Consider the following 13524-nt stretch of genomic DNA (forward strand, 5'->3'; position numbering starts at 1 on the left):
CGTAGGAGGTGAAGGTTACGGATCAAGCAACTTTGAGAAATGATGCGAGAAGTAAGACGGAGCAAGTGAGTAAATCACTGTTTTTGAAGTAAGGACGAAGAAAGAGATTCATTGATCAGCTGCTGGATTTGATAATGAGCAGGTCAACCGTCCACGGACGTGTGCAAGCGGTGTAACAAAGTGCGAAGAGAAGAAAGGAGACAGAAAGAGAGGTTAGATATGGTAAGAAGAGAAAGAAGGTGAAGACGCTCAGTTTTCGTACATAATGCGGTCTATGGATACTTTTTTGGCTATCGCAATGACGGCTTTTTACGCGTGTTTTGAGATCACTTGCAGAAGGGTTTCGTAGACAGCTCTTAATACACCTCTGCTTTCCTAATTCCTTGGGTCTCTACCTTTTTTAATAGAAGATTAGCATAAGAATAAAGAAACGGGTTGGTGTGGTGGTACTCGATAGTTACCATGTCGAGTACTTAGGGCCACGAAAATAGCTTATCGATCTATAGTGTGCCTATCGATCATAACATCAATTAATTCACAAACCTGTGGCGTTTCGAGGGATAGAAAGAAACCTTTGATTTTGCATACAAAGACGATAGCGTGATGTTACAGGATATGGATACTTTGAATGACTAAATACTCATATTTTATGAGACTCGAACGTATCAATTTTCACATCCCATCGCGGGACCTGAGACGTCAATGATTATATACAAGAGGATTAACCTGGCAAGAGAAGAGCCCAAACATGACAAGATGAGACGTGCAAAACGCGACACGTTTCACGCAATTCGCCATCCTTGTTTCGAGGATAGGGGTGGAGGACACGCGCTGAATCGGTGGAGAGCCCAAGAGTACCGCACTTTTCTGCCATAGAGGTCCCCAGGAGCAATCTTGTGAAGGGATTTCTTGTTTTGTTCTTAACAGACATTGCCCCATCGCTTTTGGTGAACCAGCCAAGAAACGCCATGGATATCAAAGTACAGAAACATGATTGTCAAGGTGACGTTGCTTGGATGTCACTTACTCCTTGCGGACATGGAAGTCCACGTTACGCTGGCGCATGAGGTCCTTGCGCTCCATTTCCTTGGCTGTAGGTAAAGTGTTAGCGTTGGCCCTGGAATTAAAGTTCGAGTGGAAGTTCCATACCTTCATCGTAAACCAGGAACTCGTGCAGACCACGGCCAGAAGGCACCATGGGGAGAACCGGAACCTTGCGGTCAGTGATGACCTCCAGGAGGGCAGGGCCATCCTGCTCAATCAGCCACTTCAGCTTCTCTTCGACCTCGGAGGGCTTGAAGCAGGTGTCGGCAGCGACACGCATAGCACGGGCCAGAGGAACGAAGTCGGGGTTCTGCTGGTGGGTGTGAGAGTAACGATCCTCGTAGAAGAGGTTTTGCCTGTAGTTGGGTGTGAGTCAAGGATTCCTAGAGTATTGTAGTGTATGATAAGACTTACCATTGGGTGACCATGCCCTGCTCCTCGTTGTTAAGCAGGAGAACCTTGACACCAATGTTGAACTGAGCAGCAGTGGAAAGCTCAGTCAAGGTCATGTTGAAGGAAGCATCACCATCAATGTCGATGACCAGGCAGTCAGGACGGGCAACCTTGGCGCCCAGGGCGGAAGGAAGACCGTAACCCATTGTACCAAGACCACCGGAGGTGATCATGGTGCGAGGGTGGCGCCAGCGGAAGTGCTGAGCAGCCCACATCTGGTGCTGACCGACACCAGTCGTAATGATAGTCTTGTCCTTCATGTGAGCAGTGAGGTCGCTGAGCTTCTCGATGACAGCCTGGGGCTTGATAGGGCCCTCATCGGTCTGACGCTCGTAGAGCGATAGGGGGAAGCGCTGCTTCCAGTCGTTGATCTGCTCGAACCACTCGGGGCGCTCGGCAACAGGCTTGACGTGGGGCAGGAGAAGACGAAGGTTATCGGCGCAATCACCCTCGACGGCTTCATTGGCCTGGACAACCTTGTTGATGTTCTTTGGCATGATCTCGAAGTGAACAATACCTCCACGGCCCTCGGCAGCGGCAAGCTTGGCCTGGGGAGCGAACTTGGGGATGCTGAGGGTAACACGGTCATCGAAACGGGCACCAACGGCAATGATCAGATCAGCCTCCTGCATAGCCATGTTGGCGTAGGCAGATCCGTGCATGCCCAGCATGTGTAGAGCCTTGGGGTCCAGCTCATCGAAACCACCAAGACCCTGAAGGGTGGTGGTGACAGGGATGCAGGCCTTGTCGGCAAACTCCTTCAGGATCTTGGGGCCATCAGGGCGAGCAAGGAGACCCTGTCCAACATAGAGGACAGGCTTCTCGGCAATGTTAACCAGGTTAGCAACACGGCTAATAGTGCTCTCGAGCTGCTTCTGGCTCATTTCACGGGCAGCCATAGTAGCTGCGCTTGGGAGCGAGGGAATAGTGCTGTGCATCGGGATGGGGTTCCGGAGGATGCCAGCAGTGACATCTTTGGGCAGATCAACCAGGACAGGACCCGGGCGGCCACTAGTGGCGATCTCGAAAGCTTCCTGGATACGGCGAGGCAGCTCACCAACGGACTTGACCATCACGTTCCACTTGGTGCAGGCACGAGAGATACCGATAACGTCGGCCTCCTGGAAGGAGTCGGTACCAATTGCGCTGGTGGGGACCTGACCACAGAAAACAACCATCGGGGTACCATCGGAGAGAGCATCTTGCATGGGAGTGATGACGTTGGTAGCACCAGGGCCGGAGGTCACGAGAACAACACCGGGCTTTCCAGAGGCACGGGCGTAACCCTCAGCCATGTGGCCGGCACCCTGCTCGTGCTTGGGAAGGAGGAATTCGAAGTGCTTGGAGTTGTAGATGGCGTCGAACACGGGAAGAATGGCACCACCGGGGTAACCGACTATAAAGTATTAGAATTGGCCAATTTGTGACTTGAGGGATGAATCACTCACAGACGTGCTTCACACCCTGACGCAGCATCATCTCGTGGAAGATTTCACCGCCGCTCATGCCAACCATTCTTTTGGTCCATTTGTCAGTTTCTTGTGTTCTCTAGCTGTGACTGAGGGAACGTACGAGTCATCGAGCTCGGGAAGCTGGCGGTGTTGCAAGGGAGAGATCTCATTGCGATGGGGTTCCTGGTTGAAGGCCGGACTGGGAACAGGTCTGGACTCCCTGACGATTGATTGAATTAGAACTGAACCACTGCATTGAGCAAAGCAAAACTCACGGAGCTGAAGCCGTAGCTGTGCTCTGACCACGCTTCTGGATAGAAGAGCGGTGGGGCGAAGCGGCCGAAGCCACAAAAGATGTCGAGAAAGGCCGACGTCCAGCGAGATTCCTGATGTGGAATGCGCGCAGAGCGCTATTTGATGGTCTTAAAGGCATCATCGTTGATGACGGCCAAGCCAGAAGTATAGAGGGGAGAGTGGTGAAGGAAAAATGAGTTTCAATTGACCGCTGAAGATTGCTGTGACTCTCTCTGGGGATCGAGAAAACGCCTTAAGCCCAAATGGTCCGACCGCTCTGAGTCAACCAATTCCCGCCCTCTGATTGGCTCAAGACGCCTCTGCGCCCTCCGACCTCGGCCGCTGGTGGTCACCTGATCTGGCGGTTTTCGTATCACGTGGTCATGCCTCGGCAGATAAAAACAGTCAATACTACAGATCTACATCCAGTTATCTGTTGAAATTAAGCTTGTATTGTCTTGAACTATCCTACACTCTATCCCAGCCATCATCACTATAACTTACTATGTCCCGAGCCTCGTCGATGGAAATACGTATGTTCTAGCCTTGTGGCCTGATTTAAGATCCCGACCTTTTTCGGACGGGTGGATCTAGATCGGCCGGGCATCTGGGCTAAGCTCCCCGGGATGTATAGATGTGAAGCTATTGACTCCTTGCTGTATGGCATTATATCCTGTGTTAGTTGTTCGAGCCCGTTAGCCCCAGAAAGCCAGGGTCTTTTTCGCAGATTTCTTTTCTCCAGTCTTTTGCAAACTATACGCGACCCCTGTCCTACTCTTGGAGATATTTTCAACCCCTGCATCCCGGCCTTTGGTGTCAAAAAAAAGAATCAAACCATGATTTTATACATAAGGCTATACTTGCATTAACAGTTATTGCGATACTTTGTCGTTACTATCCAATGTGTAGTGCTCTAGGTATCTCTCAGACATGCGCTTGTGTTGTCGCGTGCGTGAGTCTCGGCTGGCACTAACGAGTCCTTATAGTCCTTATAGTCTTTCCCCGAGACCTCATACAGTGAAATTGATCTGCTAGGATCAATGGCTTTATATTTAGACTGCAACTACTATATAAGTACAAAGGTTGCCGACGATTCTTGGCTCGGAGTTGTAAGCGTGACTGAATTCTAGACAACTACTATGTAAGTTATGTCCATCTCGGCAAACTTGCTTATATATATATATATATATAAAAGCACTATTCTCTATACAGTGCCCAAAAGACCAGTATTTCTTGCAGCCTAAACCGAAAACCTTGGAAGCTAGGCCGATATATAGACTACAACCACAGATAGTCGTAGTTCCGTATAGTATAAGAGAATAAGAGACTCAACGGATTAAGCAAACATTGAACATCAAATACCTTTCGATACAAAATCAACCGCTACAACAACGAAGTTCAATGTAGTAAACTCATCCAGAATTAGCTAGATTTAAGTGCCGACTCCCCCAAAACCACCCCCTCCTCCCAATATACACATTAGAATGCACTGTTTCAAATCTTAGTGGATTCAAGATCATACTCAAAACATCGAGGTACTACCTAACCGAGTCACTAACGTGCATTAAAATGGCGCAATAACGCCGAACAATGAGGAAAAGGGGCGGCAAATAGTTTAGCTCGGGGCCGATTTAATGAAGGCGACCCCCGCATCCATTACGATTGGACGACCATGCCCTGATTGCGCAACCATAGATATAAGATCTTAACATAAAGATTCGGGTATTCCGGCTAGATTTTCTTTGAAAACTAGTCGGTAGTTTAGTCTTGCGGGGCCTGTCAGTGGGATACTACCGTAAATATATAAATAGGCAGTTCCGGGGCTTTTGAATCTAGTTTCTCTTTGAAGTTCCACTTGTTATACTTCCAACATTTCTATAACAATGGGCAACGCAAAGAGAAGACCAAACTTCCTTGTCATTGTCGCCGACGATCTCGGCTTCAGTGACATCTCTCCCTATGGAGGTGAAATTGAGACACCAACTCTTGCAAAGCTGGCCAAAGACGGCATTCGTATGACCAACTTCCACACAGCATCTGCATGCTCCCCGACTCGGTCAATGCTGTTTTCCGGAACAGATAACCACATTGCCGGACTTGGTATGAACTATGAAAACCCCACCCCGTAAAGAGAAATATGCTTATACACCCCCTAGGACAAATGGCAGAATTCATGCGAAACTTCGGAGATCACTTCAAGAACAAACCCGGCTACGAGGGATACCTAAACTGGCGAGTAGCAGCTCTATCAGAAATCCTGCAAGACTCGGGATACCACACAATAATGTCTGGAAAATGGTTAGTTTCTACACCCGAACTTTGAATACCACACAACTGAAAGAAAACAGGCATCTTGGAATGACCAAGGAAATTGCACCATGCTCCAGAGGCTTTGACAAAAACTTCTCCTTGCTTCCAGGCGCAAGTAACCATTACAACTATGAGCCTCAGTTGGAAGACGGTGAATTCCAGGCACCATGTATAAACACGACAGGATTCTGGATGGAAGGAGAGAAAATCCTTGATCGAACAGCAGATCTCCCTAAGCATTTCTATTCAACTCGCACATTCACCGATAAGATGATAGGTTTCCTTGAGAATCGCACAGAGGAGGAATCGCAGAAGCCGTTCTTTGCTTATTTACCCTATACGGCGCCGCATTGGCCTCTACAGGCTCCTCGGGAGATTATTGAGAAATACGGTGAGTACGTTCTAGCAATGATGGCCGTGCGAGAACTAATTGGTTTCAGCGGGCAAGTATGATGACGGACCTGATGCCTTGACACAGAAGAGGCTCCAATGGCTTAAGGAGTTAGGACTGGTGGATGGGGCTGTGGAACATGCCTCTCCAGTTGGGAAACTTGGAAAAGACTGGAATGAGATGTCACCGGAAGAGAAGAAAATTTCCGCGCGAAAGATGGAGGTTTTCGCTGCAATGGTTGATCAACTCGATGCCAATGTTGGCCGGGTTATTGAGTACCTTGAGTCTACTGACGAGCTGGACAATACATTCGTCTTGTTCATGTCAGACAATGGCGCGGAAGGCGCAGCTTTGGAGGCTCTACCGGTATGGATCCTCGGTCAATCTCAGTATACGAACTCTGATTAACTTGTTTCCAGCTCATGGGAGGCAAAAAGATGATGGGAGATATTATTTCCAAGTATTATAATAACGCACTGGAGAACATTGGTGAGCCCGATTCATTTGTGTGGTATGGTATGTATCCCGAGAGATTCTGATCTAAATGTCCACCTGGAGAGGTGTGCCTAACATATCAAACCAGGTGCTCGTTGGGCCTGTGCCGCAACCGCCCCTTCACGAGGTTTCAAAGGGTGGGTAACTGAAGGTGGAATCCGCTGTCCTTGCATGATCCGCTATCCTCCATTCCATGCCAAACCCGAAGCCATCACCAATGCATTCACTACGGTAATGGATATCCTTCCAACCATCCTGGACTTGGCCGGAGTAGCCCATCCAGGCCCACAGTTCCGTGGACGAAAAGTCGTCCTTCCGCGTGGCCAGTCGTGGGTTTCACATCTAGCCTCAAGCGACTATAAAGCCACTAGCGTCCACAAAGAAGACGTCTATATTCATGGATGGGAGCTGTTTGGAATGCGAGCGATTCGGGAGGGCAAGTGGAAGGCAGTTTGGATTGCTCAGCCCCGTGGGAAAGATGAGTGGGAGCTTTTCAATGTAGAAACCGATCCCGCTGAAATCCATGATCTTGCACAAAGTGAGCCGGGTGTTCTCGCTCGATTAGTCCAGCATTGGGAGCAATATTATGCGGAGACGGGGATGGTGCAGACACCTGTCGTTGACAGGAAGATGTGAATCCCACTCATGCCCCGCTGCGTCTGACGGGATGATCAAGTGGAGTAGCGGGGTTCAGGGTCAGCTTCGTTAATAGCAAATAAAAGTGTCCAATTTAACAATTCCACCCAGTCCCCATGGGAAACTATATCAACCCAAGTGAGCTGAAAACATCAAGATGCCAGAACTAGAAAGATATCCCGTCGCAATCATCGGGGGAGGACCTGTCGGTCTAGTATCATCAATCCTTCTCTCTCAGCAAAAGATCCCACATGTCTTGTTCGAGCGTTATCCCTCGACTTCAATCCATCCGAAAGCATGTGGCATGAACATGCGCACCGTTGAGATATTCCGCCAAATTGGAATCGAAAGGGAGGTGCTGGAGCAACGAGCCCCGCAGAATACAGTCAGTCGCACTACCTGGCGTACAACTCTTGGGCCAACCAGCCGAGAAATCATCGGACGTGATGCATGGGGAGGAGGAGCCTACCAGGAAGAATGTAAGGGGTCAAGCCCATGCCCATACGTTATTATACCCCAGATCAGATTGGAGCCAATCCTTCAGAGAAGAGCCATTGAGCTCAATCCCCAGGGCATCAGATACGGAGTGGAAGTCACAGATACCGAAGAGGATGGTGATCGTGTGATCCTAACCACCCGCGACACCAACGGGTCTGGTATTTGCCGGTTTGAAGCTCGTTATGTCATCGGAGCTGATGGGGATCGTGGTCTCACTGACGAACTCGGCATTAAGTGGGAAGGAGAAAGAGATATTCTCGATATGGTCTCTGCCCATTTCAAAGCACCTTTGAGTGCCCACCATCCCGATCCCAGGAATTTCATTACCTGGTTCATCGATCCTTTGAAAGGCGGCAGTATCCGAACAGGATATCTTTATCACCTCGGTCCCTACCCAGTAACTACAGAGACGGAAGAATGGCTCTTCGCTTGCGCTGTTAATCCAGAGAATGTCCAGGACTTCAAGACCGAGGATATGGTTGAGCGGATCCATGGTACTCTTCAGATCCCCGATTTGGATATTAACCTCATAAGTCTGTCTCATTGGCGCGTCGACAGTATCGTCGCAGAGAAATATAGGAGCGAAAAAGGTCGTATCTTTCTCGTTGGTGATGCCGCGCACCGCATTCCACCTTGGGGAGCTCTAGGGCTGAACACCGGAATCCAAGACGCACACAATTTGGTTTGGAAACTCGGTCTAGCAATCCGCAGCGATAAACTGGGTCGTTATAATGCTCTACTTGATACATATGAGACGGAACGTCATCCCATCGGGCTCCGAGTTGCACAAACCAGTCTGCACAACCTTCAATCCCATGCCCTAATTATGGACCGTGCGCTAGGGATCTCACCCCAGAACAACACAGAGTCAAACGTGAAAGCCATGGAAGAATACTTCATACCACACTCAACAGAAGGCAAATCAAGACGACAAGCTGTCCAGAATGCCCAAAATATTCTAGACATCGAGTTCCACGCACTCGGCGCTGAGATTGGATGGTTTTACCCCAACATCGATCCAGAAACCCCAATCACCTCCTCGAACCACGGCGGGCAGCTTCTCCCCAATGGTGAATTGAACTGCCTGCAATATCATCCCTCACTATTACCTGGGCATCACCTACCACACATATGGCTAGAAAAGAACGGAGTGGTCCGATCAACACGGGATCTGATCCCATGCGACACATTACTATTTCTTATATCAGGTCCATACGGAGAAGCGACTTATGACGGAGTCGCCCGAGTCGAGCGTATCGGGGACTCGGGCTGGAGGGATGCCGACGGCATGTGGGCCAATTTGAAAGGGCATTTAGCCGGCATTCTTGTGCGGCCCGATGGGATCATTGCTTGGAAAGCCGACCACCATAGCATGTTGGATATGACTGGAAAAGGGCTGGCTGTGGTTATAGAGCGTCTCACGTCCGGAAGGAGATAGCCTGATTCCTAGAAGTATGTGTACCCCGGTCACTCTTTCCCCCTTTTGAGAAGTCATACTTAGCAATTCAAGTTTACCGGTGTTCTCGGCCTCCTAGCCGCCGTATATTCAATATTCTGAGGGTACTCCAGCCTCCCACAAACTCCAGTGCGTACCGCCGGCCTGGTTGCAAATAGTTTAGCAATTCGGTCGTAAACCGATTCCGCAACACCTCGCCTTGCCGATTGGGCCAGTCTTGTGAGTTATCCTTAAGTTATATCAAAATAGAGTGACAAAAGAGATGGTAAATAATACTCGCAGCTATGACCGATCATGTCCTCGCGTTAGATCTGATCGACGCATAGTGCATCTGGGCAATAGACTGCCGTAAGCGGCTAGGATAATATGCATGATAATGCAGAATGGGAAATGTTTCTGCCATGTGTACAGTAGACAACATTTGCGTCATAACATGTGGAGACTGGAGAATCATAATATCCAATCAGAAACTGTGGAGGAATGCAGAAAAGAAAAGAGCGTGGAGAGAGCCGAAGGGACTCCGCAAACTGACTACATCCGGACACCGAAAGCCCGAAATGCGACAATGGGCTGTCACCCCACTGACTTTACCCGGGGTCGAAACCGGGGCGTGTACATCTCCACATAATCTCTTCCAAAGGACTCCTTCTTTTCTTTCTTCGTCTTCCTCTTCGTCTTCTTCTTCTTGTCTTCCTCTTCTTCCTTATCCTCCACCCCTCGCTACCCCGCCACCCCGCCATGTCGACCCAAGAGCTCGTGCCACAAACAGAATCCATTGCTGAAGTCTACGCCACAGACGAGGCTTCGCTAGCATCCGTTGCACCGGAGCACCAGCAGCGATGGACTAACCTTATCTCCCAATTCAACAAGACTTACAGCTACCGCCCGGACTTCGTGGCGCGCAGTCCCGGCCGTGTGAACATCATCGGCGAGCACATCGACTACTCGCTGTATGATGTCCTGCCGACCGCTGTGAGCGTTGACGTGATCATGGCCGTCAAGGTGGTCCCTGCTAGCGGTGCGGAATCGATCATCAAGATCGCCAATGTGTCACCGGAGAAGTTCCCCACGCGCGAGTTCAGCGTGCCCCACGATAAGGATGTCGAGATTGACCCCAAGAAGCACGAGTGGGTGAACTACTTCCGTGCCGGCCTGTCCGGCGCACTGAAGTTCTTGCGCAAGGAGAAGCCCGATGGATCCCTGGTGCCTGCCAGCATGGAGATCCTGGTTGACGGCAATGTTCCCCCCGGTGGTGGCATCTCTAGCAGTGCTGCCTTCGTGTGCGCCAGTGCCTTGGCCGTCATGAAGGCCAACGACCACAACGTCTCCAAACAGGACCTGTTGGATCTTGCCGTTGTCTCGGAGCGCGCTGTCGGTGTCTACTCCGGCGGGTAAGTTCAAAACCCCTCCAACCCGAAATGGCAGTGGAACAAAACTAACACACTGAATCGCAACAGCATGGACCAAGCAGCATCCATCTTCTCCAAGCGCGGCTACCTCCTCTACACCCAATTCTTTCCCCAATTCAGAGCCAACCACGTGCCAATCCCGACAGCTGCAGACGAAATCACCTTCCTAATGGCCCAAAGCTTCGTGACCTCCAACAAAGCCGACACCGCCCCGCGCCACTACAACCTGCGTGTAGCAGAGTGCACTCTCGCCGCCGTAATCCTCGCAAAGAATTACGGCCTAACCCTACCGAAGGACAACAGCTCGCTAGGCTACAGTCTGCGCAACTTCCAAAACGAGTTAATGACCAAGGAAGAAAGACTGCACGACCCCCTCGAATACCAAATCGACTCCGTAATCCAAGCAACACAAGACCTTTTCACCAAAGAAGAAGGCTACACGCGCGAAGAAATGGCCCAGCTCCTAAGTATCACCGTCCCAGAACTAGAATCGACCTTCCTCTCCGCCTTCCCCGTGCAAGCGGAGCGGTTCCGACTCCGCCAGCGCGCGCTGCATTGCTTCAAGGAAGCGCGCCGTGTTCTCGATTTCAAAGCTTGTCTCAGCAAGGCGAAGCAGTTGGACGAGAGGCGCATCCATTACCTTGGTCAATTGCTCAATGAGTCACAGGCTTCGTGTCGCGATTCTTATGAGTGCAGTGCGCCTGAGGTCGATGATATTTGTGCCATTGCTCGTCGGGCTGGTACTTGGGGTAGTCGACTGACTGGTGCTGGTTGGGGTGGGTGTACTGTTCACATGTTGCCGCAGGGTAAGGTTGAGGCTGTCACCAAAGCGCTGCGGGAGGAGTATTATCTGAAGAAGTTCCCTGATATCACGAAGGAGAAGTTGGAGCAGGCTATGGTTATTAGCAAGCCTTCCAACGGGTCTTTCTTGTATGTTCTTCCCCCTTTGGGATGGTCGTGTGTGGTTGGATGGTGATTGGCTAACTTTTTTGTTTTTTAGGGTTACCGGTGCTGCTATTGACGAGGTTCCTCTTTAAATTTGGTTGCTGGTTAGTGGTAAGGCATGTTTTGGTAGAGCTGCTGACCTCTCAATTGATAAAAATACAAAATCTTCATAGCAAGTAATTCGAGTGGTGTATATATACAACTTGAGTCTTGGGTTGTTTAATAATAGTATACAGTGGTGACGCATGGTAGATCTTCCAGATTAGGCGTTGATGTGTCCAAATTGAGACGTGGAATTTCCTCTTCCTCCTTGAAGATAAGCTCGGCTCTTTTCGGCAAGCCATCACGTGGGTTCCTTGGATTAAGTGGTATAAAGGAACGAAGCGCGTCCCTCGATCACGTTGAGGGTGCCCCGGTGTGATCTCGCCAACAGCAGGGAGCTTGCCTCCAGAAATGCCAATGTAGTTCATAACTATGACAGAAGGAGGCGTATTGTTGAAGCTCGATGGCAGTCCATCAAGCCACGCAAGAAGGCCTCAGCGCGGTATGAGGCCAAACGTAGTATCCAGCTGAGAATCGACCGAAATCTTTCAAGTCTTCTTCTTGGGAGGAGCCTTGGCGAAGAAGGCGCTCATCTTCTGCATACCAGACGTGTTGACCTTTTTCAAGTTCTTCACAGCCTGGGATTCAGCAGCCTTTTTTTCTTCTCATCTTCATCCTTTCGACGTTTCTTCTCAGCACGGACATCCTCTTCCTCATCATCCAAGCCACGTTTGCGAGTGAAGTCGGACATATTACGGGATGCAAGGGCTTGAGCACGAAGTTCCGCAATCTCTTTCAGACGGTCCTTCAAGGGCTTCAAGTCAAGTGGACTTTCCGCCGAAGCAAGGATCTCATCCAGTCGCGCGGCCATAGCGTCGGGTAGATAGGACTCTTTCATGTAGGACAGTGCCGTGGAGATTCGAAGTAGGCGAGTAACGTGATCCAGGGCTGTTGAGTCAGTACCGGGTGGCTGAGGTACAGGAGTGGATTCCCCAGCGGGTGTTGCAACAGATGGTGTATCATTTGTGGCCACTGTCGATGGTGAATCCTGTCTCTCTTCCGATTTGGAGGCCGAGTCACCATCCTTGGGGGGCTCTTGGCTTGTCACGACATCTTCACGTTTGACTGACATCAAGGGGGTTGCTAGTGCCTGGCGAATAAAGCGTTCCTCCAGACTAACTGGAAGTCCTCGATCTGCCATCCGTTCTGCCTTCGTGATCAATTCCTTCACTAATTTTATCTCGTTGAAGCGGAACATCTTCTCATCGCCCGCTTCGACCGTATCACATACAGCCTCCACGCGAGCCAAAAGAGAGCTCCTGAATGTCTCATCGTACAGCACCTGGCGAAGGTGCTTCGGCATATCATCATTGGAATCGATAATATCGTCCAATGGCTGGAAAAGGGATTGTCCTGCTTTTGAGGAAGGGGCCAACAATGGGACCATAAAGAACATGGCATCGATAGGCGTCGCTACCAAAAGCTCGGCTTTCTTCGTAATTGTAGGCTTCACGGAGGGCTCATCGTTCTCGTTTTTCTCTTCCGAATGGGATGTGCATTGGTGTGTCCGGGGAGTGAACAGGATGCTTCGCGCCATATGAGCAGGCGGTGCAACAACTGTAAACTCATACACGCCGCGCTCCGGGCAAAATAAATAACGGCTCAACTCCCCCGATTGGGGCTGAGGCAGGCTGAGGAGTCGCGCATTGCCGCTGGCGGAAGGGAGGATAAACGTTTTGCTTGGCTTCTCCGAGACAAGGACCTTTGGTTGAGATTGCTCGGTAGTTTCTTCAGACTTCTTGCCTTTCGTAGGGGCTGATCGGGTCTTCATGGTTGACGTTGAAAAGTAGAAGTGTAGAGTGGGAACGGAAGGGGAGCGCGACGCGACGCGCCCGCCGTAATGTGATCCGTCACTGCCCTTGCTGCATTAGCGAGTGTTTCATCTTACATCGCGAATTCCCCGACATTCAGCTCCCCTTGTTTCTCTTTGTTTTCTTTTGGGATTCTAGTGTTCGCTCCCCGCATCTATACCCACGGCGCGTATTAGGCGTATCGCTCAATTTTGCGCAGGGAATGGCCTAAGCCGCCAATCAGGCTATG

The 13524-nt window shown here is 50.2% G+C and overlaps 5 protein-coding genes across 5 annotated transcripts; 3 read left to right on the forward strand and 2 right to left on the reverse strand.

Moving 5' to 3' along the window:
- Positions 1-1023: 1023 nt before the first annotated feature.
- N7446_008206 (acetolactate synthase catalytic subunit) lies at positions 1024-3384 on the reverse strand (the record flags this gene model as incomplete). Its single annotated transcript, XM_058516951.1, has 6 exons — positions 1024-1091; positions 1150-1400; positions 1459-2893; positions 2946-3013; positions 3070-3168; positions 3224-3384. 6 exons carry the CDS (start codon positions 3382-3384, stop codon positions 1024-1026), a joined length of 2082 nt encoding a protein of 693 aa, XP_058370597.1.
- Positions 3385-5125: 1741 nt separating this feature from the next.
- Positions 5126-7074, forward strand: N7446_008207 (arylsulfatase; the record flags this gene model as incomplete). The annotated part of the gene is made up of 6 exons (XM_058516952.1): positions 5126-5342; positions 5399-5540; positions 5591-5943; positions 5993-6309; positions 6363-6459; positions 6527-7074. 6 exons carry the CDS (start codon positions 5126-5128, stop codon positions 7072-7074), a joined length of 1674 nt encoding a protein of 557 aa, XP_058370598.1.
- A 157-nt stretch (positions 7075-7231) lies between these two features.
- On the forward strand, positions 7232-9010 carry N7446_008208 (uncharacterized protein; the record flags this gene model as incomplete). Its single annotated transcript, XM_058516953.1, has 1 exon — positions 7232-9010. The coding sequence occupies one exon, from the start codon at positions 7232-7234 to the stop codon at positions 9008-9010; it is 1779 nt and encodes a 592-aa protein (XP_058370599.1).
- A 756-nt stretch (positions 9011-9766) lies between these two features.
- Positions 9767-11474, forward strand: N7446_008209 (uncharacterized protein; the record flags this gene model as incomplete). Its single annotated transcript, XM_058516954.1, has 3 exons — positions 9767-10419; positions 10486-11367; positions 11438-11474. 3 exons carry the CDS (start codon positions 9767-9769, stop codon positions 11472-11474), a joined length of 1572 nt encoding a protein of 523 aa, XP_058370600.1.
- A 581-nt stretch (positions 11475-12055) lies between these two features.
- On the reverse strand, positions 12056-13255 carry N7446_008210 (uncharacterized protein; the record flags this gene model as incomplete). Its single annotated transcript, XM_058516955.1, has 1 exon — positions 12056-13255. One exon carries the CDS (start codon positions 13253-13255, stop codon positions 12056-12058), a length of 1200 nt encoding a protein of 399 aa, XP_058370601.1.
- Between the last annotated feature and the right edge of the window lie 269 nt (positions 13256-13524).

This window comes from Penicillium canescens (assembly GCF_028828765.1).
Source record: "Penicillium canescens strain IBT 15451 chromosome Unknown utg000005l_segment0_segment0, whole genome shotgun sequence".
Classification (NCBI taxonomy): domain Eukaryota; kingdom Fungi; phylum Ascomycota; class Eurotiomycetes; order Eurotiales; family Aspergillaceae; genus Penicillium; species Penicillium canescens.